At 30.1% G+C, this 24,911-nt stretch overlaps 4 protein-coding genes across 8 annotated transcripts; 2 read left to right on the top strand and 2 right to left on the bottom strand.

Annotated features, from left to right (window-relative positions):
- Window positions 1–236: 236 nt before the first annotated feature.
- LOC122715308 (cdc42 homolog) lies at window positions 237–2,128 on the bottom strand. 2 transcript variants are annotated; one of them, XM_043937393.1, is made up of 5 exons: window positions 1,937–2,128; window positions 1,295–1,498; window positions 1,107–1,216; window positions 804–1,001; window positions 237–702 (listed from the first exon to the last, which is right to left on the bottom strand). In XM_043937393.1, exons 2-5 carry the CDS (start codon window positions 1,470–1,472, stop codon window positions 613–615), a joined length of 576 nt encoding a protein of 191 aa, XP_043793328.1. In that variant the 5' UTR covers window positions 1,473–1,498; window positions 1,937–2,128; the 3' UTR covers window positions 237–612. The 2 variants fall into 2 exon arrangements, with proteins under 2 accessions (XP_043793328.1, XP_043793329.1); XM_043937394.1 differs by having other exon boundaries at window positions 237–717.
- A 2,308-nt stretch (window positions 2,129–4,436) lies between these two features.
- Window positions 4,437–6,592, bottom strand: LOC122714734 (AKT-interacting protein-like). Its single transcript, XM_043936361.1, has 7 exons — window positions 6,434–6,592; window positions 6,143–6,321; window positions 5,973–6,037; window positions 5,618–5,718; window positions 5,339–5,526; window positions 5,107–5,275; window positions 4,437–4,807 (listed from the first exon to the last, which is right to left on the bottom strand). The coding sequence occupies exons 1-7, from the start codon at window positions 6,446–6,448 to the stop codon at window positions 4,724–4,726; spliced, it is 801 nt and encodes a 266-aa protein (XP_043792296.1). The 5' UTR covers window positions 6,449–6,592; the 3' UTR covers window positions 4,437–4,723.
- Window positions 6,593–6,753: 161 nt separating this feature from the next.
- LOC122714733 (WD repeat and FYVE domain-containing protein 2) lies at window positions 6,754–9,064 on the top strand. The gene is made up of 7 exons (XM_043936360.1): window positions 6,754–7,296; window positions 7,427–7,568; window positions 7,650–7,855; window positions 7,998–8,237; window positions 8,307–8,445; window positions 8,527–8,726; window positions 8,821–9,064. The coding sequence occupies exons 1-7, from the start codon at window positions 7,136–7,138 to the stop codon at window positions 8,957–8,959; spliced, it is 1,227 nt and encodes a 408-aa protein (XP_043792295.1). The 5' UTR covers window positions 6,754–7,135; the 3' UTR covers window positions 8,960–9,064.
- A 1,028-nt stretch (window positions 9,065–10,092) lies between these two features.
- LOC122715155 (myosin-VIIa) lies at window positions 10,093–24,890 on the top strand. Of its 4 annotated transcripts, XM_043937090.1 has the most exons (22): window positions 10,093–11,906; window positions 13,893–13,939; window positions 14,890–15,027; window positions 15,913–16,026; window positions 16,168–16,314; window positions 16,403–16,587; window positions 16,715–16,836; window positions 16,918–17,174; window positions 17,245–17,410; window positions 17,668–17,798; window positions 17,915–21,067; window positions 21,138–21,382; window positions 21,471–21,831; window positions 21,954–22,072; window positions 22,154–22,550; window positions 22,641–22,823; window positions 22,936–23,137; window positions 23,217–23,345; window positions 23,427–23,523; window positions 23,590–23,687; window positions 23,820–23,989; window positions 24,073–24,890. In XM_043937090.1, exons 5-22 carry the CDS (start codon window positions 16,204–16,206, stop codon window positions 24,277–24,279), a joined length of 6,333 nt encoding a protein of 2,110 aa, XP_043793025.1. In that variant the 5' UTR covers window positions 10,093–11,906; window positions 13,893–13,939; window positions 14,890–15,027; window positions 15,913–16,026; window positions 16,168–16,203; the 3' UTR covers window positions 24,280–24,890. The 4 variants fall into 4 exon arrangements, with proteins under 4 accessions (XP_043793025.1, XP_043793024.1, XP_043793026.1 ...); XM_043937089.1 differs by lacking the exon at window positions 14,890–15,027; XM_043937091.1 differs by lacking the exons at window positions 13,893–13,939; window positions 14,890–15,027.
- The last annotated feature ends 21 nt before the right edge of the window (window positions 24,891–24,911 follow it).

A 24,911-nucleotide genomic window follows, 5' to 3' on the forward strand; every position in this document is an offset into this window, starting at 1 on the left:
TCTCGTATTTGATTTCGTTGATTCCGGTACATGAACGTGTTGTTTAATTCGATACATTAAAAATTAATATTTTTTGATTTCTTTTCTTTTTCAAATTTTTTATATAAATATTTCAAAAAAATTCGAAATATATTTGTATATTCATTTTACTATTAAATGTTTAAATGCAACCCAAAAATACTATATTAATCGATAGCACCAATTGTTCTAATAGATTTTAAAATATTATTCTTTTTGGTAAAATTAATATCTTAATATCTTTCTCAAAGCTAGTTGGAAAATATTTATTACGAAGTATACTTGATATTATAAAATTAAAAAATTTCATCGAGTCAGAAAAAACTTTTAATCGAAATTTCACGTTGTATGGAATGTGATCGATACGATATTATAATATGATAATTAAAAGTTCGTTTCAAATTGTCGCGTTACATTATATTAGCGGCTATTAATCGATTTTAATATCTTTTTCGGAAAGGAACGGTATTACGCACAGTTTTCGAATTTCTAACAAATTGCTTTATACTATGCATGAAATTTGCCGCTCCTCGTTATTACATGTAACTTCGTTTTCTTTCTGATTATCAATCCATTTCTATTGATGTTTCTCTCTTACAAGAGCGTACATTTTCTCTTCTTTACTGGTTCTGGAGGTTCTAAAGCGGCTAAAATAGCTTCATCAAACACATTTTTCAAACCTTTCTGAAATTTTTAAAACTGTATTATTATTGAATACGTTATTATTGAAAATATTATAACAAAATCGAGCATGTTCTTCTTCTTTAACGAATGTAAATACTTACCTGTGTAAGAGCACTACATTCTACGTATTTCACTGCTTTTAATTCTTTGGCAAGCTTTTCCCCTTGCTCCGCGGATATTGGTTTTTGCTTATTTTTTGCCAATTTTTCGATAGTAGCAACATCATCTCTCAAATCGATTTGAGTACCAACCAACAAAAACGGCGTTCTTGGACAATGATGTGTTATTTCGGGTACCCACTAAAATGAAGCACACACGTACGATTGATAATTTTCTCCTTCATTGTGCATGTAAATTGAATTTAACGAAATAGCAAACGTTAAAAAATTTGAATAAAATGTAACCTTTTCTTTAACATTTTCAAAAGATGATGGTGAGACAACTGAAAAACAAACAAGAAATACATCTGTTTGGGGATAACTTAACGGTCTAAGTCTATCGTAATCCTCCTGACCTATAACACGTAATATATAATAAAATATATCATAAAATATAAATTACATTATATATATATATATTGTTACAAATTTACCAGCAGTATCGAATAATCCTAATGTATATGGATCTCCACCGATCATTACTGTTACTGCGTAATTGTCAAAAACTGTAGGTACATATTCGGATGGAAACTTATTGGTTGTATATGAAATCAAAAGACAAGTTTTACCCACAGCTCCATCTCCAACCACAACGCATTTTATCGTCTGCATTTTGATATTTCTTGTATTACCTACAACTATATGACACATATGTTTAGAATTAAGAAGGAAAAATAAGAATTTAAAGACATCTTATAATATCTAGTGATGATATGCCAATGTGATTTTCATAACGGCAAGAAAATAGATATCACTAAAAATTCTTTGATATTTTACAAATAATTAACTCATTATTTTAAATATTTTTATATTTTACGTTTTACACGAGATATGAATTTAATAAAAAATCTTTCTCGTAAATTATATACATTTATAAAAAAAGCAGTCTTTAATTAACCTCAAATACATCATCGAATTTTTCGAATATAAAAATCAAAGTATAAAGAATTAATCTATAATTCTTTACGATAACGGTTATAATGTTAATCATGTTAATTTAAAATTCTCAAAAATATCATTATTTTATAAAATAAAATTATATTAAACAAACGATATGGGTATAAAACGATCATTACCTATAGTTGTATGTCCGTCATTAAAGGTTAAAATCGTAACTCATAATCTCAAAATACAATGAACGCTTAGGAATATATTGAAATAAGATAAAATACAAAAGCGACATTTAATATTCCGACACTATCAATCGTAATATATTTCATTGCATTTTATATTTATCACGAAATATATATTTCTTCTGACGAACTTTCATTTACGAATACTTGTCACACATGTTTAAAACCCAATACGCATGATAACGATTTTTTAAAAAAATATATCTAATATAAGTCTAATTAAGATCAAGACAATGAAAAAAAGATAACAATAATAAGAATTAAATTAATATGATTTCTTGTATTTAAAAAGAATGGTAAAAAAAAAAAAAATCGTAATATTCCATTCAATAAATATTTAATTTAAAGATTTATTTAAAAATTTACTTCATATATATTTAATTATACACGTATATACATGTAATAAATGAAATCAAATTCCAATTCATGGAATTTTTAAAAGAAGAACAATATAATCCTAATTTATTTTTATTACAAATGTATTATACGTATATATAATTTTTTCATTTTTATATTGTAAAATATTTTAAATATATATTTTTGTATTTTTATGTATTATTTTGTATTTTTATTATTTTATACATATATATGAAATATACTTTTATTCTTTCTCTGATCCTGTAAATTTTGTAATCTGTTTTGCCGATCAACAATGATTGAAAAATTTTGATCAACGCCATCTTGCGTTTTGACACTCGAAGCTCTAAATTGTTATTGGCATAGCAGAATATGTAAGGAGGTTATTTCATGATGTCAAAAGAAGAACAATATTAAAAGATATCATTAAAAATTAATTAATAACTTTAATAATTTTTTATTAAAAATTTTTGCACTTTTAAGCATTTTTTTGCATTTCAAAGCTAAAATCTCAAACAAATTTCTGGTATAAATTTTAATAGAAAATTAGAATTCATTCTTAATTTCTTAATTAATGATATTTAATTAATTAATGATAAATATGCGCTAGGTGCAGGCTCATATAACAATATTATGTATTAATATCATATTTATTATAATATATTAATGTTATTATAAGATTTATTTCTATATAATTGTGTGCAGCTCAAGCTTTAAATTAATAATTCCTCTATATTCATGTATTATTTTCGTTCATAATTTTATTGTTTTTTAAATAATAACAATATTGAACATTTATTACTCGATTATACATCAAGAATTTGCGACCAAGATGCTTTCTCTATGATGATCATTAATAAATAATTGAAAAAAATTTCCAGTTAAAATTTATACGAGAAAATTATTTGAAGTTCTATTTTTGAGATATATATTTTTGAAAATTCAGAAATTCTTCTTAATTAATTGTTTATTAACAATTATCATGCAAAAATATTAATCAAATTATTTATTTAAACGATAGCAAATTTATATATGTATAAAATTAATACGTGAAAATAATGGAATTAATGTTTCAAATGTATATATTTATATTTAAAAATAAATTCTAAATGAAATTTTAAATTTAAAATGAGAATAATAAAAAAATATTGCATATTAATGGCATCGATCTAATATGATATTAATTATTAATAAATAATTAATTAAAAACAATATTATGCTACGATTAATAGAAGAAACTTTTTTAAAATCTCATCTCATATAAACTTAAGAATGCAAAAATGAATAATAAAAAATTAGTTAATTATTAATTTTTAGAAAATTACGTTTTCGGAAAATATCAGGAATCGCATAAAACTTAATGATACGTCTTCTCTATTCTCGCACACTGTTATTCCTCTTGTATACAGATACCTCTTTATATATTCTGCTGCGCTAGTAACAAGTTTAAGTTTAGGATATCAAAACGCAAGATGGCGTCACAAGTGCATAAATTTATTATTGTCTTTCTTTATTTAACTTTTATTTAACAAAATGTACTTATTTTACGTTTCTACATGTCATACCAAATTCTATATATATATATGTATATATTTTGTACATATTTCTATTTTTTTATATATATATGTATTATATATATTTTTAAATCTTTATATATCGGATATATATTCTTTTGGATAATATATATTTTTATGCATCGTATATTTTATTTTAAATAAAGATATATATATAATATATAAATTCATTAAATTCTAGAAAATTTTTGCAAGTCTATTATTTTCTCCTATCATTAGATTATATTCTCCCAATCATCAAATTCAATAAAAAATTCTTCTTCTAAAAGTTTATATTACAATATCTCGAGAATATTTTCAAAATTTTTTCATTTCCAAGAATAAAAATTTTTTACATGACATTTATAATCAGTATATATATATATATATATATATATGTTTATTTTATGTATAATATATATAATCAATATATGTGTTTATTTTATAATATATCTCTATAATAATGATTTCTAATAATATATGATATTTGCAATTTATTTATTTAATAATATTAAAAATTTATTTAATAATTTATTTAAAAAAAAAAATGTTCGCAGTACATTTAATAACAAGCCAACAATTGTATTTATTATAATTAAATGTAAGAGTATTATATATGCTTAATATACAAAACAGTTTCATACATTATATTAAAAATTAAAATAAAAAATAATCATTTTTTACTAATTATAAAAATATATTACAATTTATCCCCTGCATTTAAATTTACGTTCCTCTTATTTTCTAAGGACGTATATAGTTTTGTTATTATGTTTTCTATAAATTTTCTATAAATAATAAATATATATAATGCTACTTATTATCTTGCTTCAGATTTAGAGAATGGTTGCAATGATCCTGGTTGCACCCAAGATAAACCAAGTGCCTTGTTTTCTTCTTCTTCCTATATCCCATAATAAAACACGATTAATAAAAAACAAATGAAAAAAATTTTTAAGCTTCAATAATTTAAAATCACATACTTGTCATTGCTTAAAGCTTTCAAAAATAAATTTAATAAAAATTTAATAGAAATCCTAACATTTCACTAATGTTATAACTTTAGCATTATCAAAGATGACAATATGTATATCATGTCCTAGTAAAAAGATTTTTAGTTTACATATAACTTGAACAATAACAAGTATAAACGAAAATGTTTTTTTAATGATTAAAAATTTAATGATATATATATTTTTATACCTTAGGTTCATAAATTTCTCTTTTAATAGAATTATAAAGTTCATCAACATATGGACTAAACATAATATAGTGAGGATCATCCACTGTAGATGAATTGTAAACTTTATTTAAACTTTCTCTTACACATTTTTTTACACGATCTCGAAATACTTCGAAATTATTCTCTAATCTGTAACACAAATTCAATGTTATGTTTTTTATTTATAATTAATACTTTTTTTTAGATACATACAAATTATATGCTTCATGATTCACAGGATTCATCTTAAGATCTACTTTTGATAGAATTTTTGTTATAAATTGTATCAACTGCCAAATTCTATTACTTTTCCTCCATTCAGGAAATCCCCATAATGTGTTTAATTCTCCAGACACAGGATCGATTAAAGGATGAAAAATTGGAGTTTGAAATGTGACTTTCTATAATATTTGTTCAATATATAATTAAATCAATATTATAATCGAAATGCTATATATATTAGGTAAATTATAATAGGCAATAAATTCTTACAGGACATTCTCCATTTGGAAAATTTTGTGGTAGTGTTATATCAAATCTAAAAATTCCTCCTTGATATATTCCTTGCCGCACAAATTGTACACCAAACCATACTAACACAAAATAAATTCATTATAATTTAATAAATGTATATTACAAACACATATACAAGAAAATGTGGCAAAAAATAAGTCATGCACATATTTACATGTAAACCATTATACAAGACCAAGTCAGGACAAGCAAGACCTAAGAATCAATTCATATTTGACTTAAATAATTTGAATGCAATCTTTCTCATACATAAGATGCATTGAAAAAAAAAAGAATTAATTAATTAACCTATTTGTCTATTTATATTACTTACACAAGGAATTTCGAGCAGATGGTATAACATAAATTCCTTTCAGATCTTGTGAACATAACATGTTACTATTTAAAAATAAGAAATTTTATTCATTTCAGATATTTATATAGCAATAAAAGATATATAAAATAGATTCTGTAAAATTTGATGTACTTATAAAGTTTACTTACTATTCAGATAAAATATTATATTCTTGCAAATAAATCGTATATTCTTTATTAGTTTGTGATACAGTCGGTCTATCGATCATTTTCACAGACATACTTAATTGAGAATCTCCGTTTGTGTTTACAGGTAATAATTTTCTGAACGAGCCTTGTCTTTTCAAATTATCGTCTTTACTATCGTTCTAATATCATTGAAAATCAATTATTATTTTTATGTTTTTATCTATTTTTAACTACTTTCGAATATGAAGAAATATTTGGAAAATATTTAATCAATCTCTTTTTGTTTCTTACCTTTGTTCCCAACATATTGATATTATTAGGGAAAAGACAATCTATAGATAACGTTTAAAATATTAAATACTGAAAATATGTTTCATTATTTTAACAAATAATTGATTTATTATTATTTTTTGTATATTTTCAGTCTACCATTTTTCCTACAATATTTCATCTTTTATATGTGAACAAACATAGAGAAGAAATGATATAGATCTTCCGCTCAATATATTTCTTATATAATATGTTCTATTTGTCGATTATATCAGTGATAATACTATATAACTTCTTTTATAACGTCAAAACGTACTTTAACGAATCAAAATCGTAAACTTTAGATTTCTTGATTTTAAAATTAAATGTTTTATCTTTTGAGAAAAATTAAATTAAAGATTGATGAAATTAACATTATCAATCATTATTGTTTGTTTAATTAAAACAATTTGTGTGATAAATTTCTATTAATTCACACACGCATACACAGACACACACAAATAAATCTTTCATAAAGATCGTAACAGTTGATAATAAGGAATTCAAAAAAAAAGAGAAAAAATATTCGTAACAAATATCACGAATAGCGCCAATAGGTTCTTCACAATCTCTAAAAAAATCCGGCTTTCCGTCTTCATAACGTATATAAACTCTGATTAATATTGAAGTCTGACAACTGTCAAATGACAAATCTGCTTCAAATATTACGTTTCAAAGATTGAAATGGCAGCAGAAATAAAACCTGCACCAGGGGTTAATCATGATAAATTTAGTACAAGTCGAAAACCTATACTTTTATCGAAATTAGAAGGATGCAATGATGATGTCAATGCGGCTATCATTATACCGCGGGAAGATGGTGTAATTAGTGTTTGCGATGACAGGTAAATGAATGTTATTCTTGCTTTAATAAATTGAATTTTGATACAAATTCATGCAATAATTATTTAATAATAGTTGCTTTTTGGCAGTTTACATTATATTATATTTTTAATAAAACATTTTTTTTTACAGAACTGTTAGAGTTTGGTTGAAAAGAGATTCTGGCCACTATTGGCCAAGTGTTTGTCAATATATGGCTGCTGGTGCAACATCGATGCATTATTGTATACAAACTAGACAGTTATTTGTTGGTTTAGAAAATGGAACTATAAATGTATGTATTGTAATCATTCTCTTCAGAGAATTATTAATATTTTCTATATTTTAGAATGAATATGTTAGGTATTACTTTTAGGAATTCATATTAGAACAAGATTATAATCAAATGACTGCTATGCGTGAATATGCTGCACATCAAGCAAGAGTTACAGGTGTTATATTTGCATCAAATTATGAATGGGTATTAAGCATAGGTCGAGATAAAATGTTTCAATTACATTGTTCAGAAACAGGGCAAAAGTTAGGATCATATCAGACAGATGCATGGTACACTGCTTTGCAGTATCCTTTATATATAATAATATATATATAATAATAAAAAATAATTTCTTATTTGTTTAAAATTTATATTTCATTTAAAAAATTTCCATTTTAAATTAAAAATATCTCCTTAACTTATAATTATTAACTATACTTACTATAGATTTGACACACAATCGAAACATGCTTTTGTCGGTGATTATTCTGGACAAATAGCTATGTTGAAATTAGATACTAATGGTGTCACACTAATTACCACATTAAAAACACACACAGGAAGCATTCATACATTAGCATGGGATTCTGAAAAACAACTTTTATTTTCTGGAAGTTTCGATCAAAGTATTATTGTATGGGATATCGGTGGTCGGCAGGGTACAGCATATGAATTACAAGGACATCAGTAAGTTCAAATTTCTATAAATTTCTTCCTAGATAAATTTTTATTCTATAGCATTCCATAATTTTACAGCAATAAAGTAACAGCATTATGCTATGCAAGTGCAGAACGTATGTTATTATCTGGAGGAGAAGATGGTGTAATAGTGTGTTGGGATATGGCTGCAAATAGAAAAGAGACAGCAGCATGGGTAGAATCTGATACATGCCAAGTAAGCAATTTTACAATTATAAGAAATTATAAATCTATACAATCTTTTATTATGTATAGATAAATATTATAATAAATTTAGGCTTGTGGAAGACCATTCTTTTGGAATATTAAAGCAATGATGGATCAACGACAATTAGGTTTGAGACAACATCATTGTCGTCATTGTGGTCGTGCATTATGCGCTCGATGTACATCTCAACGAATACCAATACCTGCAATGGGTTTTGAATTTGAAGTTAGAGTATGTGATCAATGTCATATCCAACTTAAAGCTGCAAAGTAAGTAGAAAGAATAAGATTAAATGTATCTGAAAATGGAACAAACAAGATCAATCTATATTTTATTGATATTATATATTTATTTATTATGCAGCCAAACATCTTTAGCATCATTTCATGATGCAAAGCATAATGTTGTTGGAATGGATCTCGATGCTTCTAGACGAAGATTACTAACTATTGGACAAGATCGTCTTATTAAGATTTGGGATATTTCCGCACTTCTTCAATGAACTTCCAAATATGTTTATTTATAAATAACGAAACTAATCAAATCATAAGGTATAAGAGAAAAATATTGTTATATTTCGATGTAAAAGTATAATATCCAGAGCCTATTTTTACGATCGTTATTGAAATCATTTTAAAATCCGTTTATTTAATCACAAACACTACTAGATTTTTATGTTACAATTTGCTTCTTACATAAAGAAATTCCGAATCTCTAAAATATTTTACAGCATTGAAATAGAATACATAAAAATTGAAAAAAAAAAAAAGAAAAGTATATCAAATACTACTTGCAAATACTCTTCCAGTGGAAAAAAACTCAATAACTTATTCAGCAAATGATAGAAAATAATATATTTTTTTTTTCTCATTTATTGCAATAACATTTATAAATGACCAAAGTATGGATCAATAGATTGAATTTTTAATTAAATTCGTTATAAATATGTTTTAATAAATCATAATACATAAACGGAGTAAATATGAAATGATAATCTTACTTTTTCATTAGAAGCTTAACATAATAATTATGAATAAATTATTTTGATTTTAAGTGAATAAAAAAATATCAAAATTAAGAAATACATTACTTTATATGACATTATGAGAAATTTTATATTTTAAAGTACAAAATTGAATTAAATTATATTTATCTGATTGATATACAGTCAAAAATTATCTTTTTCTTCAGAATACTATGTGCATTATAAAATTATATTATTATTATTATATTATATAATTATTATTATAAATAATTTAATATAAAGATACAACACTTTTGAGGAATTGCTCTAAACTGCCTATTAATTTAAAAAATAATATAATTTGTCTAAACATTGTCAATAACTTTTAGTTTTGTCAATGTTGCTCCTAGTCGTTCTCTTTGTTGCATTCCTAATTATTTATATTATAATTTTTTAAAAACTCCAAGAGTTGATTTATCTGTAAAATGCAATATTTTTTCAAACATATTTTAAAAGGTACAGGTTATGCAAAAATAATAATAATTAGATATTATTACTACTATTACTACTACTACTACTACTGTTAATAATAATAATAATAAAAATAATAATAGTAATAATAACAACAACAACAATAATAATAATTTAAATTATACAAATTATTACATAAATAACATTTTCAAAATTTTAAATACAATTTGAATTAAAATTATGACTACGTTACAATTTTTGTAGAAAAACATAGAGAATTAGAATAGAAAACAGATTTTGACAAAAATATACTATTTATATTCTATTTAATTTTTTTGTGTATTCAATAATTCTATTTAATAATAACATGCATATTTTGTACCTGGATGCATTTACAATTTTTATTATTCAATTACCATAGCAAATATTATTGATTTCTCATCGATACTATAACTAATGATAAAAGCAACTGAGAGAAAAAAAACAACATTTATTATTGGAGCACGTTAAATCAATTAATATACGAGTGCAATTTGAACAAACGTATTATGAATGTTAAATTCGTCTTATGCTTTTTTTAAATATAATTATTTATAAAACAAAGTTATATAAAAAATTATAATGATATTAATATTTTATTCAAAATTAAATGATATATTTTGGAATTAGTTTATATAGTTTATATTCTACGCGTGAATACTTTGCTATGCAATCAGTCTTATTATGCTGAACACAAGCGAAGAGTATTCATCATTTATTAAAAATATATATCTACCAAGAAGCAATACTCTAAATTTAGATATAGAATTTATCATTGCTTCGTTACATCGAATGATAGTAACTTCTTAATTTTAGGAAATAATTTATAATATTCGTTGTGCATTGTAATTATTCATTATCAAAAGACATCGATCAACTGCGTAATTTATGCGGGATCAAAATCAAAATTGTTTAAAATATATACTTTCATTCGTATTTTTATTGTTAAAAATATATAATATCGATAACAAACGATAGTACAGTAATTTGTTATAATTTCCATACAAAAATGTTTGAAATATTCGTAAAAAATAAATCGTTAGAATTATTATTACAAGTATTGTTCTCGTTGCATAAAAAATATTTTATTTATACATATATATAGCACGTTTTTATAAAATTGTTAATTTGCAACGTGCATAACATCGCTAATGTTGTTATTGTTGCCGAAGTTTTCAGTACTTTATGTATTAATGCATATGTTAAAAATTATAAAAATTATTATGTATGTATGTATGTATAACATTCATGTAAAATTCGTATGAAATGAAAAATATATTTTCAATGTAAACGATTTGTTTGCTTTTTTATAATATATCCATTAGTAATAAGAGTATAAAGTAGAATTCCTCGATCGGTAAGAAGATCATTGTTCGAACAGTTTGAAGGACAATGAAAAAAACTATAGATGGTATCGAATCGTACGCAACAGGTTGCAGGTAAATATACACAAGTGAATATGTATTGAAGTGTATGACGTCATGATCGAGATATCGATAAAGAAAGAATCAAGAAAGATTCAGGGAAGCAGATATGAAAGAACTGTTAAAAAATGTAGAATCAATACTTATTAAATGTATGATGATTGGTGGGGTATCGCATAGGTGAAGCCAAACTTGATCATGGTTTAGTTAAAGATAGTTTTTCCACCTCTTTCAGTTGCTTCCACCTGGCACACCCGATTCGAACCGAAACTCCCCGAGTGGACGCGTCAACGTGCCGGTCACGGTCGTGGCCCATTCTCTGAAACAACTACTGTTGCTTTTTGTGTTCTATTTTTCAGTGTAGTCAGTGATCTTTTCTTTTTTCATGTTCGTTGCTTCTTTTAAGCGCTAAGCTTCGACGAGCTTCTCTAGTCACGTCGGACATGAAAAGCGCGCTTCACATCACGTTCAAAGTGTAGTGCAGTGCCTCTTAATGGAGTGTGCCAACATCGTGTAGCCACTTTCGTCGTGTTTTTCGTTACTCGCATAAGGTACGTTTGTATTTATTCATTCTCACGGGAGAATCGTTTACACGAAATGTTCGTTTATTGTAAATAAAAAATATTTAATTTAGAATGATAAAATTTTTTATTGTTCATAACGGATGCTTGGTTGAAAACAAAATTTTTACGCCGCTACGGAAACGCGTCCCTTTTTCCTTTTAGACTAAACGAAGATATTACGTTATAAATAATTGTATTATTACTTATTATGCTATTGTAATGTTAAAAAAAGTATTAATATCTGAATTTTTAAATTTCTATTCAATTGTTGTCTCTATATTTATTCCTTAAATTGCATGTAAATAGCAAAAAGTCTTATATTCGTAAATGAATTTTTTACGTGAAAAATAGTGTTAGAAAAATTTAAAGAAAAATCTAATATCAATATTTCGTGTAATTATAGTTAGTACGTGTAAATATAGCGAGTTTTAAATGTAATAAATAAGATAATAAGTAGTGACGAGATAAGACTAAGATTCAGATAAAAATAATAATATTTTCTTCGTTTTGAATCTTTATTAAGTAATATTTATTAAAAAAATTTATACTTTGCTCATTTAATTTATTCTTTCGATATATTAAGTTTCCTCTATTATTGTTAGTTTTTAATTTTGAGTGTATTTTTTGCGGGAATCACAAGTTCGATCGCGCGAAAAAAAAATGTGAAAAAGATGTTATTTCAATATCGTGTAAAAGTTTAAAAATAGAAATAAAAATTTAACAGAATATGAAAAAAGTTATAATAGAGCGAAGATGCACACGTGGAAAGCGATCATGACGTAAGATATAGACTCGAATAAGCGCAAGCGTGGTGAGTAAACGAGAGGTGTGATTTCAATGCTGTTGTTAGGAAGTACAAATCAAAATTGAACAAGCAATTAAAGAGTAGAATCGACCATTGGATTGTTGAATTTCCATTAATTTTTAATAAATATATTTTTAATAAAATCGCAACAATGTAAAGTATCCTATGCACAAACGCATGTTGTCCGATCGTCCATTAAAGTCTCCCATAAACGGTGTATAGCTACGTTCTCCATTCTCTCGATACGTACATATTTTCAAAGTCAACGACTGCGGCTTTTTTGCGCGTTCATCTTTCAAGTTCAAGGGAAAGCTGTGGAATGGTTTTTTATAACTCGTTCTCTATTTAGTAGATTACAATATATTTGGGCTTTGAATTCAACAGAATTTTTTTTCGAAATTCATTCTTCCTATTTTCTAAGATGGATCAGAAATTAATTCGGAATAAGAATAACGAATTCCGAACGGTTCGTCGATCCAAAAGTTGTTCATGCAAGTATATAATCGAAGGAAACTTATCTATATTTAACTTGATTAACAAAATCAATGCAATGACGCGTAAATTGCAATTCCGTTGTCTCAAGTTCATGAATTCATAGATTTATGAATTCATTAAATATTTCCCTGATTAATCCCTGATTAAGTCGACTCGATTCAATTCTATCAATTTTCTTTCGTAAATTATATCGTTGTAAACAAGAGATCAGAATCGATATAGTAATTGAGATCAATCTTATGGTGAGAATCATCCTCGATGGATGTTCTCGAAAGGTGTTGTACGGCTGAATGGTAGCAACAGAAACTGCCTAACCCACTTTTGCAAACAGGTTTATGCTTGTGCTGCTTCCACTGTAACGGTGATCAGCCGGACATAATCATCGCACGCAGAACAATTTTTCTTCAAATAAATTCGCGTAAGAATGTTCGACATAGACACATGTATGCAACAATAGAGCAAATCAAACGCACTCATTCAATTTCTGTGAAAACGTTTATGCGTTTGTTACCAAAAGTATTGTTCAAAAATATTTTATACAATGACGTTCAACTCTTCCGAAACAATTCCCTTTTTGTTCTGTTATATGAGTGCACGAAAAAAGATAAGAAAAAAATACGAGTGCACAAGCAATGAGAGAACAAGAAGAAAAAGAAAGTTTTGTTTTCTTTCAGGCGGAGTGCCGACAACCACGACTTGAGAGATGGTCATCGTCACGCGGGTAAGTATTATTGCAACAGGTTGTCATATTGCGCTGGTTACTCTTTGCTCTGATTAATAAATTGGTCGATAAATTGTAAAATATATGTATATCGATTAAGATCGAGGAATAAGAAAAATGATCCATGTTCGCACACATTTACATTGTATACCGCTTTCTTCGTCGCATTCTTCAAAGACGGTCACTAGGAATCTGTGACAAGTGAAAATGACGGAGATCAACTATCTCCAGATTCTTTCCTCGTATGAAAAGTCATACTCGGAGGACACGCGTCGAATATCTTTTCATTCAATTAATATTCAAATCTTTTTCTTATTATATCTTCATCTTACTTATCTTCATTGTTCATAAATTAATGAATAATGATGATAGAATTGAAATAAAAACGATATTCAATATTCTCTTGGAAAATCGACCATTCTTCTCTTGAATAGTTAATTTTAATTAAATACGATAGATATTTTACAAAGGTAATTATAAAAAATTCTTTCAAGAATATTGAATTGAAACAAAAGATCTATGTTTTAGATCTACGATCGATCGAAACAAAAATATAAATACGCCAATCGATTAGGCCTCATATCGCGAAGCATCATATCGCGAAATATTAATGCAACATGGAACGAGACGAATGGTCGGTTAATTAGGCATAGTTAACGGTCCTTGGTCACATCGTATATGCCCTGAACAGAGGCTTTTAGCATTTCGCGCGAACGAACCAGCCGTCATATAACGGGACGCGAGTCATTTTACCGGACACGCGTTTGTATCCTCGATATCGTATTCTATTCCTTCCTTGTGGCGCGTGCGCACGCGTCTATAATGCATACTCGTCTATCTTATTTTCTTGCGTTGGTTCCAACTTGTCTTTCGAGATCGGGGAATAAACAGGGAAAGAATCTATTTCGCGATATCAGAGATACATGAGCACGAATCATGATTTTTCATAGACACGGAGAGACGAAAGTAAAACCGACTGACAAAAGAAGAGCCAAATTGAACGGAGATTTGTTTCGAGGTAACGAGCGGACGAGCTCTTCCGATGTTGTTCCGGTGAGGTGAACAATCGGAACGTATACGAATATCAGGTACAGTTTGTGCGCTCGTATAGAGCGTAAGTATCATATCCGTAAAAAGTGTAGGCTAGTTTAGAGGTTCTCAAATAGTCTTTCAACTGGAACGCGTGCGGTTTCCAAGTGATAATACTGATCCGATTTTCTCGTCTATATCTAAGATCGATGAATCGCCGTCACGTAATATTCATTATTAATTTAATCTGCGTGACGATACGAATACGTAGATACATAGATGTATGATGGAAGATATAACTACGGACCATGGATGAAAACAATTTCTCATAGAAATTTGGCGCATGGCTATTTGATCGGTCATTTCCACTCGACCGAATGTAAACCAAAAAAAACTGTTTCGGTCGACACGGTTGATAAATTATTTGCCTACCACAAATTAATGTCGTTTCTAATTCACTTGAAAACTTATCGTTCGACGAAAGATGATCGATCGCATCGCATCGCATCGCATCACGTCTCGTTCGTATAAAGATTGTGCCGTCATAGAAGCCGGAATAATACTCGTTTCTTTGGGTAATTACATTATCGTTTGTGAGGGTAGCAACGACGGTGATTCAAAACAAAGGGAGAAGTTAGACAGAATCCGATCAAATCTCTTCATTTTTAGAAAGTAAATCACGATACGAATTATTGTATCCAATTTTAAATTAATTTAAATTAATTATCTGCTATTATTTTTCAATTGTATAATGTGTAATTTTTTTAACTCCGATACTCGCTATCTATTTTATCGCACGGAAAGAAATAAATAAAAACTGACTTTTCTTCATATTCGAATGCTAAAATTTAAACAATTCTATAGTATACGCGTAAGCATCGTTATTTCCAGAATAGATATAAAAAAACAAAAGGGAAATTACCGATGAAAAAATTACGTTGCAGGGAGATTACATATGGATCGAACCAATCTCAGGGAGAGAATTTGACGTTGCTATCGGAGCACGAGTTATTTCCGCGGAAGGCAGACGCATTCAAGTGAAAGACGACGATAACAAGGTATCAGAATTCTCGACTTGTTTCGAAAAATTGTTATTCGATTTATCTTGTCCATTGAAGATTCCTATAATAATCAATGTATATTACCAATGTAAACACGGATCGATGTAAAAAGATATAAAATGACATTGATATCTTCAGGAACAATGGCTGACTCCAGAGAGGCGAATAAAAGCGATGCATGCCACTTCTGTGCAAGGTGTAGAAGATATGATCAGTTTAGGAGACCTCCATGAAGCGGGCATTTTAAGGAATTTGTTGATCCGTTATAATGAGAATCTCATATACGTAAGCAATTATCTCGAATCTCTTACTTTACTTAATATATTTATATACAAAACATATAAAATTGTAACAAATAAAATTTTTTACATAGACGTACACCGGTTCGATTCTAGTCGCTGTGAATCCATATCAAATATTGCCTATTTATACCGCGGAACAAATCAAATTGTACAAGGATCGTAAAATCGGAGAGCTACCGCCGCATATATTCGCAATTGGAGATAATAGTTACGCACATATGAATCGATATGGTCAAGATCAATGTATAGTGATTAGGTATCGGGCATTGTTTTATTTTATTTTTCTACTTGATTAAATGATTTCGAGCGGCTGCCTCCTTCTTCTCTATACTATTTTTCTATTTAGAAATGGTTTGTCAAATCCACGAATGTTTGTGTCTTAGCGGCGAAAGCGGAGCCGGCAAAACGGAAAGTACGAAACTAATTTTGCAATATTTGGCAGCGATTAGCGGCAAGCATTCTTGGATTGAACAACAAATTCTGGAAGCGAATCCCATCTTAGAAGGTAAATCTCTATATATGTGCACGATGATCATATTATAATGCGAAGATGAAAATTTTCAATTCGATTTTGAATTCTGTTCAGCATTCGGCAATGCTAAGACTGTACGAAACGATAATTCATCACGCTTTGGAAAATATATTGACATTCACTTTAACGAACAAGGAGTAATAGAAGGAGCAAAAATAGAGCAATATTTATTGGAGAAGTCACGAATAGTTTCACAAAGTCTGGACGAAAGAAACTATCATGTATTTTATTGTATGTTGGCTGGTCTTTCGAAAGAAGAGAAGCAAAAGCTAGAATTGGAAGATGCTTCTTCGTACAAGTATTTAACAGGGGTAATGTTTCGTTGAATGTAGAAGAAAAGATGCTTAATATTCCTATTTAAAATCATTCCTTTCTTTTCAGGGTGGTAGTATCACGTGCGAAGGTCGAGACGACGCTGCAGAATTTGCTGACATTAGATCAGCAATGAAGGTTTTACTCTTTTCTGACATGGAAATATGGGAGATACTCAAGCTTCTTGCTGCCTTGTTGCACATGGGAAATGTCAAATACAGAGCTATCGTCGTAGGTAAGACGTGCGATTTTTTATACTGATGATTATTTCATTTGAAATACTTGGTCATCAATCTGGAAAAAATATGAAATGAAAATATAAAAAATGCAATTTCATTGTATTGAAATAATATTAAATTCGAAAAAAACAAATAAATTATAGCAATAGAATCTTTTATGGTGTGAAATAAAAAACGCAACTCTCTATAAATTATTATTATTTAATAATCACGAGTAATCACTGGTTTAATTATTTTAAATAAATTTTTTCAGATAATTTGGACGCTACTGAAATTCCGGAACAAACAAATGTGCAAAGAGTAGCGCATTTATTGGGCGTACCTGTTCAGTCTTTGATAGACGCACTTACTCGTAAAACAATATTCGCTCACGGTGAGACTGTTGTAAGTAAGGAATTATTCGCGTTACGTTCCGATCCAGGGGACGATAAATGCAAAATATCATTGTTAATTCAATAATCGGAGAAAAGTATTCTTCTAATTAAGAATTGTATCCGTAGGTGTCCACGTTGTCAAGAGAACAATCGGTGGATATTAGAGACGCGTTCGTTAAGGGGATATACGGGCGTTTATTCGTGCACATCGTGAAGAAAATAAACGAAGCAATTTACAGGCCCAAGAACACGTCTAGAAGCGCTATAGGTGTACTGGATATATTCGGTTTTGAAAATTTCAGTCACAATAGCTTTGAACAATTTTGCATCAATTACGCGAATGAAAATCTACAACAATTTTTCGTCCAACATATTTTCAAGCTTGAGCAAGAAGAATATAATCACGAAGGTATAAATTGGCAACACATCGAGTTCGTCGACAATCAAGATGCCCTCGATTTGATAGCCATCAAACAATTGAACATTATGGCATTGATCGACGAGGAATCAAAGTTCCCCAAAGGGACGGATCAAACTATGCTAGCCAAGATACACAAAACTCACGGAAGCCATCGGAATTATTTAAAACCAAAATCAGATATCAACACGTCTTTCGGCCTGAATCATTTCGCCGGCGTCGTGTTCTACGATACAAGAAGTTTCCTCGAGAAGAACAGGGATACGTTCAGTGCCGATTTGTTGCAATTGATCCACATATCGTCGAACAAATTTCTACAAGCTTGCTTCGCCGAAGACATAGGTATGGGATCAGAGACGAGAAAAAGAACTCCCACCTTGTCCACTCAGTTCAAAAAATCTTTGGATTCGTTAATGAAAACGTTGTGCAGTTGTCAACCTTTCTTCATTAGGTGTATCAAACCAAACGAATACAAGAAACCGATGATGTTCGACAGAGGCCTTTGTTGCCGACAATTAAGATATTCTGGAATGATGGAAACGATCCGAATCCGCAGAGCCGGTTACCCAATCAGGCATTCCTTTCCGGAGTTCGTCGAGAGATACAGGTTTTTGATACCGGGTATACCACCGGCACACAAAGTAGATTGTCGCGCGGTTACGTCAAAAATTTGTCATATAGTGTTGGGAAAATCGGATTATCAACTCGGGCATACGAAAGTGTTTCTCAAAGATGCCCACGACTTGTTCTTGGAGCAAGAACGCGACCGTGTTTTAACGCGAAAGATCCTAATACTACAGCGCAACATACGTGGTTGGGTTTACAGAAGAAGGTTCCTCCGCATGAGAGCAGCGGCAACAGTGGTGCAAAAATATTGGAGGGGTTACGCGCAACGACAACGATACAAACGCATGCGCATCGGTTACATGCGACTTCAAGCCTTGATCAGATCGCGAGTATTATCTCATAGGTTTAGGCATCTCAGAGGGCACATAGTCGCTCTTCAGGCGCGAGCCAGGGGTTATCTGGTGCGGAAAATGTATCAAAAAAAATTGTGGGCGATCGTGAAGATACAAGCTCATGTTCGAAGGCTGATCGCGCAAAGACGATACAAAAAGATCAAGTACGAGTATCGGTTGCACGTCGAAGCGTTGAGACTTCGAAAGAAAGAGGAACGGGAATTGAAAGATCAAGGTAATAAACGGGCGAAAGAAATTGCCGAGCAAAATTATAGGGAACGAATGCAAGAGTTGGAGAGGAAAGAAATTGAGATGGAATTGGAAGATCGGCGTAGAATGGAAATTAAAAAAAATCTGATAAACGACGCAGCTAAGAAGCAAGACGAACCGGTTGACGATAGCAAATTGGTCGAGGCTATGTTTGACTTCTTGCCGGATTCAAGCAGCGAGGCTCCTACTCCTGCCAGGGAAACTTCTGTATTCAATGATCTTCCCGCTCCAAAAGCGGATCAACAGGAAATCATTAGTCCTGTTCAAACGGCCTCGGAGGATGAGGAGGATTTATCAGAGTTCAAATTCCAAAAATTTGCGGCAACCTATTTCCAAGGGAATATCACGCATCAATATTCGAGAAAGCCGTTGAAGCATCCATTGTTACCTCTGCATACGCAAGGGGATCAGTTAGCCGCGCAAGCTTTATGGATCACGATACTTCGTTTCACCGGAGATTTACCCGAGCCTAGATTTCATACGATGGATAGAGATACGACTTCGGTTATGTCGAAGGTTACAGCCACGCTTGGCCGCAATTTCATTCGAAGCAAAGAATTCCAAGAAGCACAAATGATGGGTGTAGATCCGGAAACGTTTCTCAGACAAAAACCACGATCGATAAGACACAAGTTGGTCTCGTTGACGTTGAAACGAAAAAATAAATTAGGCGAGGATGTGAGACGGAAGTTACAAGAAGACGAATACACAGCGGATAGTTATCAGTCTTGGTTGGAAGCGAGACCCACCTCGAATCTCGAAAAATTGCATTTTATTATTGGTCACGGAATATTACGTGCCGAATTGAGAGACGAGATATATTGTCAAATATGTAAACAACTGACGAATAATCCTTCGAAATCTTCGCACGCTCGCGGTTGGATTTTGCTCTCGCTTTGCGTTGGATGTTTCGCACCGTCCGAGAAATTTGTCAATTATTTGCGAGCATTCATTAGAGAAGGACCACCTGGATATGCACCGTATTGCGAGGATCGACTGAAGAGAACGTTCAACAACGGTACGAGGAATCAACCGCCGAGCTGGTTGGAACTTCAAGCGACAAAATCGAAGAAACCTATCATGTTACCAATCACGTTTATGGATGGTAATACTAAAACATTACTTGCCGATTCTGCAACCACCGCCAGAGAATTGTGCAATCAATTGTCCGATAAAATATCGTTACGTGATCAATTCGGATTCTCTCTTTACATCGCGTTGTTCGATAAAGTATCGTCCCTCGGTAGTGGTGGAGATCACGTGATGGATGCCATTTCTCAATGCGAACAATACGCTAAGGAGCAAGGTGCTCAAGAAAGGAATGCTCCGTGGAGATTGTTCTTCAGAAAAGAAATATTCGCACCTTGGCACGAGCCAACGGAAGATCAAGTCGCTACTAATTTAATTTATCAACAGGTAGTTAGAGGGGTCAAATTTGGCGAGTATCGTTGCGACAAGGAAGAAGATTTAGCAATGATCGCCGCCCAACAATATTACATCGAATATCACACGGACATGAACGTCGATAGGTTATATACTCTTTTGCCGAATTATATTCCAGACTATTGTTTGACGGGTATTGACAAAGCGATCGATAGATGGGGACATCTCGTTTTGCAAGCATACAAAAAGGTGACTATAAATAAATCTATCTTTGCTTCACTCATTTATTAACAATTATCCGAAATGTTTCTTCTTTTAGAGTTATTATTTAAAGGAGAAGGTACCTGCTTTACGCGTTAAAGAAGATATCGTTGGTTATGCCAAATTTAAGTGGCCATTGCTTTTTTCTCGTTTTTACGAAGCATATAGAAATTCTGGCCCGAATTTGCCAAAAAATGATGTTATTATAGCTGTCAATTGGACCGGAGTATACGTCGTAGATGATCAAGAACAAGTACTTCTCGAATTGTCATTTCCCGAGATTACCACCGTGTCTAGTCAGAAGTACGTTTGCTACAGATCTTTATCCATTTTTATCTATTTTCCATTATTTTTTTATTTTATCATCCCGTAACTCCACCGTAATTTTCAGAACTAATAAAATGTTCACGCAAACGTTTAATTTGTCAACGGTGCGAGGAGAAGAATTTACTTTTCAAAGCCCTAATGCCGAGGATATTCGTGATTTGGTGGTATACTTCTTGGAAGGTCTGAAAAAACGTAGTAAATACGTTATCGCTTTGCAAGATTACAAAGCACCAGGTGAAGGTTCCTCGTTTTTGACTTTTCAAAAGGGAGATCTCATCATTTTGGAGGAGGAAAGTACCGGCGAAACTGTTCTTAATTCGGGATGGTGCGTCGGCACATGCGAAAGAACCGGTGAAAAAGGCGATTTTCCAGCCGAGACAGTTTATGTTTTGCCCTCGTTAACGAAACCACCAAACGATATTTTGGTAATCCGAACGCATTTTTTATAAACAATATATACGATATTATTTTTATCTTTCGCCCTATTGTTTACCTTTCTTACATACGTGAAAATAATCTTCTAAAATTATGATCGATTTTTTTTCAGTCCTTGTTCAGCATCGAAGGGACAGAAAATGGCCGAAAATTGTATCCGCAGCAAGTAAATGGAGTAGAATCTCGTGACAAACCTCACACCCTCTTAGAATATGCTATTGATCATTTCCGGTAAATGAAATTTGTATATTCGTAACAAATATTTTATATATACTGTCGTGACAAATAAAAAAAAAATTTATCTCGTTTCAGAACGCCTCCAAAAAGAACAATGTCGAAAGCATTGACGTTGACAACAGCGCGACGTGGCCATACCGATGAGTTGTGGCATCATTCCAGAGATCCGATCAAACAACCTCTTTTAAAGAAGTTGATATCTAAAGAAGAATTAGCCGAAGAAGCGTGTTTTGCTTTTAACGCGATCTTAAAATACATGGGTGATCTACCAACAAAAAGACCTCGAATCGGTAACGAGTATACCGATCTTATTTTCGATGGACCATTAAAGAACGAAATTCTTCGGGACGAAATTTATTGTCAAGTCATGAAACAATTAACAGATAATCGGAATAGATTGAGCGAAGAGCGCGGATGGGAATTAATGTGGCTAGCCACTGGTCTTTTTACTTGTAGTCAAAGTCTTTTGAAGGTAATATATCATACACAAATGATATTCGTAATATTTGCTACAAATAAAATGTGATCCTGTTATATCATTCCTGTTTCTATTCATTCGCAGGAATTAACTTTATTCTTGCGTACGAGACGACATCCTATATCCCAGGATTCTCTACAAAGGCTACAAAAAACTTTACGTAATGGCCAGCGAAAATATCCTCCACATCAAGTAGAAGTGGAAGCTATACAGCACAAAACGACACAAATATTCCATAAAGTTTATTTTCCCGACGATACAGACGAGGTACGTATAATATACTCTAAATATCTATAAATTTTATTTTTTTTATTCATTTTATGAATGAACAATTATACAAAATTTATAACTAATCATTCTCTAATTTATTTTTATACAGGCATTTGAAGTAGATTCATCAACGAGAGCTAAAGATTTTTGTCAAAACATTGCGCAAAGATTAAATTTACGATCCGCAGAAGGATTTAGTCTTTTTGTGAAGATTGCTGACAAAGTCATCTCAGTTCCGGAAGGGGATTTCTTTTTCGATTTTGTACGGCATTTGACAGATTGGATAAGAAAAGCTAGACCGTCTCGTGATGGTAGAGATTTTATAAATCTTTTTTTAAACAAAAAAGTGACAAAAGAATAATATTTATAAAATTCATGTATTTTGCTTAGGCGTATCACCCCAATTTACGTATCAAGTCTTTTTTATGAAAAAGTTGTGGACCAATACTGTTCCTGGTAAGGATAGAAACGCAGACCTCATTTTCCACTTTCATCAAGAACTTCCTAAATTATTAAGAGGTGAGAATCACTTCTTTTTCTCAAATCATTATTCGTTTCGATCATATTATATAATTGTACTTATTTATCTACTTTTTATAGGGTATCATAAATGTACAAAAGAAGAAGCATCGAGATTAGCAGCATTGGTGTACAGAGTTCGTTTTGGTGAGAGTAAACAGGAACTTCAAGCGATTCCGTAAGTGAATATTATATATAAGCAAAATATTATATTTAAAGATAAGACAAATAGGATTCTTTGCAGGCAAATGTTAAGAGAACTTATACCCGGCGATTTAGTGAAGGTACAAAGTTCCAATGATTGGAAAAGATCGATAATAGCAGCATATAATCAAGATGCTGGTGAGATATTATTTCAATTTAAATCCATGTTATTTTAAATCGAAACTATGATTCTCTCTCTCTCTCTCTCTCTCTCTATATATATATATATATATATATATATATGATAAATAAATATTTCGTTATATATAGGTATGAGCCCAGAAGATGCTAAAATAACATTTTTGAAAATTGTTTATCGATGGCCAACTTTTGGTTCGGCATTTTTTGAAGTTAAACAAAGTACAGAACCAAATTATCCGGAATTATTGTTAATTGCTATCAATAAACATGGTGTAAGTCTTATACATCCACAAACGAAAGTAAGTAATCATCTATTTCTGTTATTTATAATCACGAATTATAATTAATAAAATATTTCACTATAAACATTTTGTATTTTTAGGATATATTAGTAACGCATCCTTTTACCAGAATTTCAAATTGGTCGTCAGGTAATACTTATTTTCATATGACGATAGGAAATTTAGTTCGAGGTTCCAAATTATTGTGCGAAACTTCACTTGGATATAAAATGGATGATCTTTTAACTTCATATATTTCGTTAATGCTTACAAATATGAATAAGCAACGTACAATACGGATAAAATAAATGTGATTTTATTGAACTATTTTAAACGGTGATTGATGATTAAATGTGCGCAAGATGAGAATGTGAATGAGGAATGTTAAGAAAATATTAAAATAGTCAAGACTAAGAAATATCAGATAATTCAATAATTAAAAATTTTCGATTTTCATGCTATTTATCAAATTAATTTTATATTAATTATAGAAAATATATTTAAATATTAATCCATTTCAACATAACAATAGATAATTCTGTACTTATAGATACACTCGAATAATTTTTCACAGAAAGAACGTTGCCAAGCACAATAGAAAATCTCGTATAGTAATAATAATATATCCTTAAACGTTTCTATAATAAGAAACGTTTTATATACATATATGTTTTTGTTATAAATTTTTTATTATATATACATATAAGTATATACAATATATTCACGTTACTGTTTTTACTGTTATTGTATCCATTGTCGTTCAAGTTTCGTTAATATGATAATGTTTGAGAATATAAAGGGGATTATGATGCACGTGTACACAAATAATTAGTTAAAAAAATTTGTATATGATTTATTTACAAATAAGATTTTTCATATAATTTTGTAAAATATTATTTTAACATATAGGAAAAAGAAATATACAATGAAAGAAGTTCAC

This window comes from Apis laboriosa, unplaced genomic scaffold (assembly GCF_014066325.1).
Source record: "Apis laboriosa isolate Shangri-la unplaced genomic scaffold, ASM1406632v1 scaffold34_cov151, whole genome shotgun sequence".
NCBI classification, from domain to species: Eukaryota; Metazoa; Arthropoda; class Insecta; order Hymenoptera; family Apidae; genus Apis; species Apis laboriosa.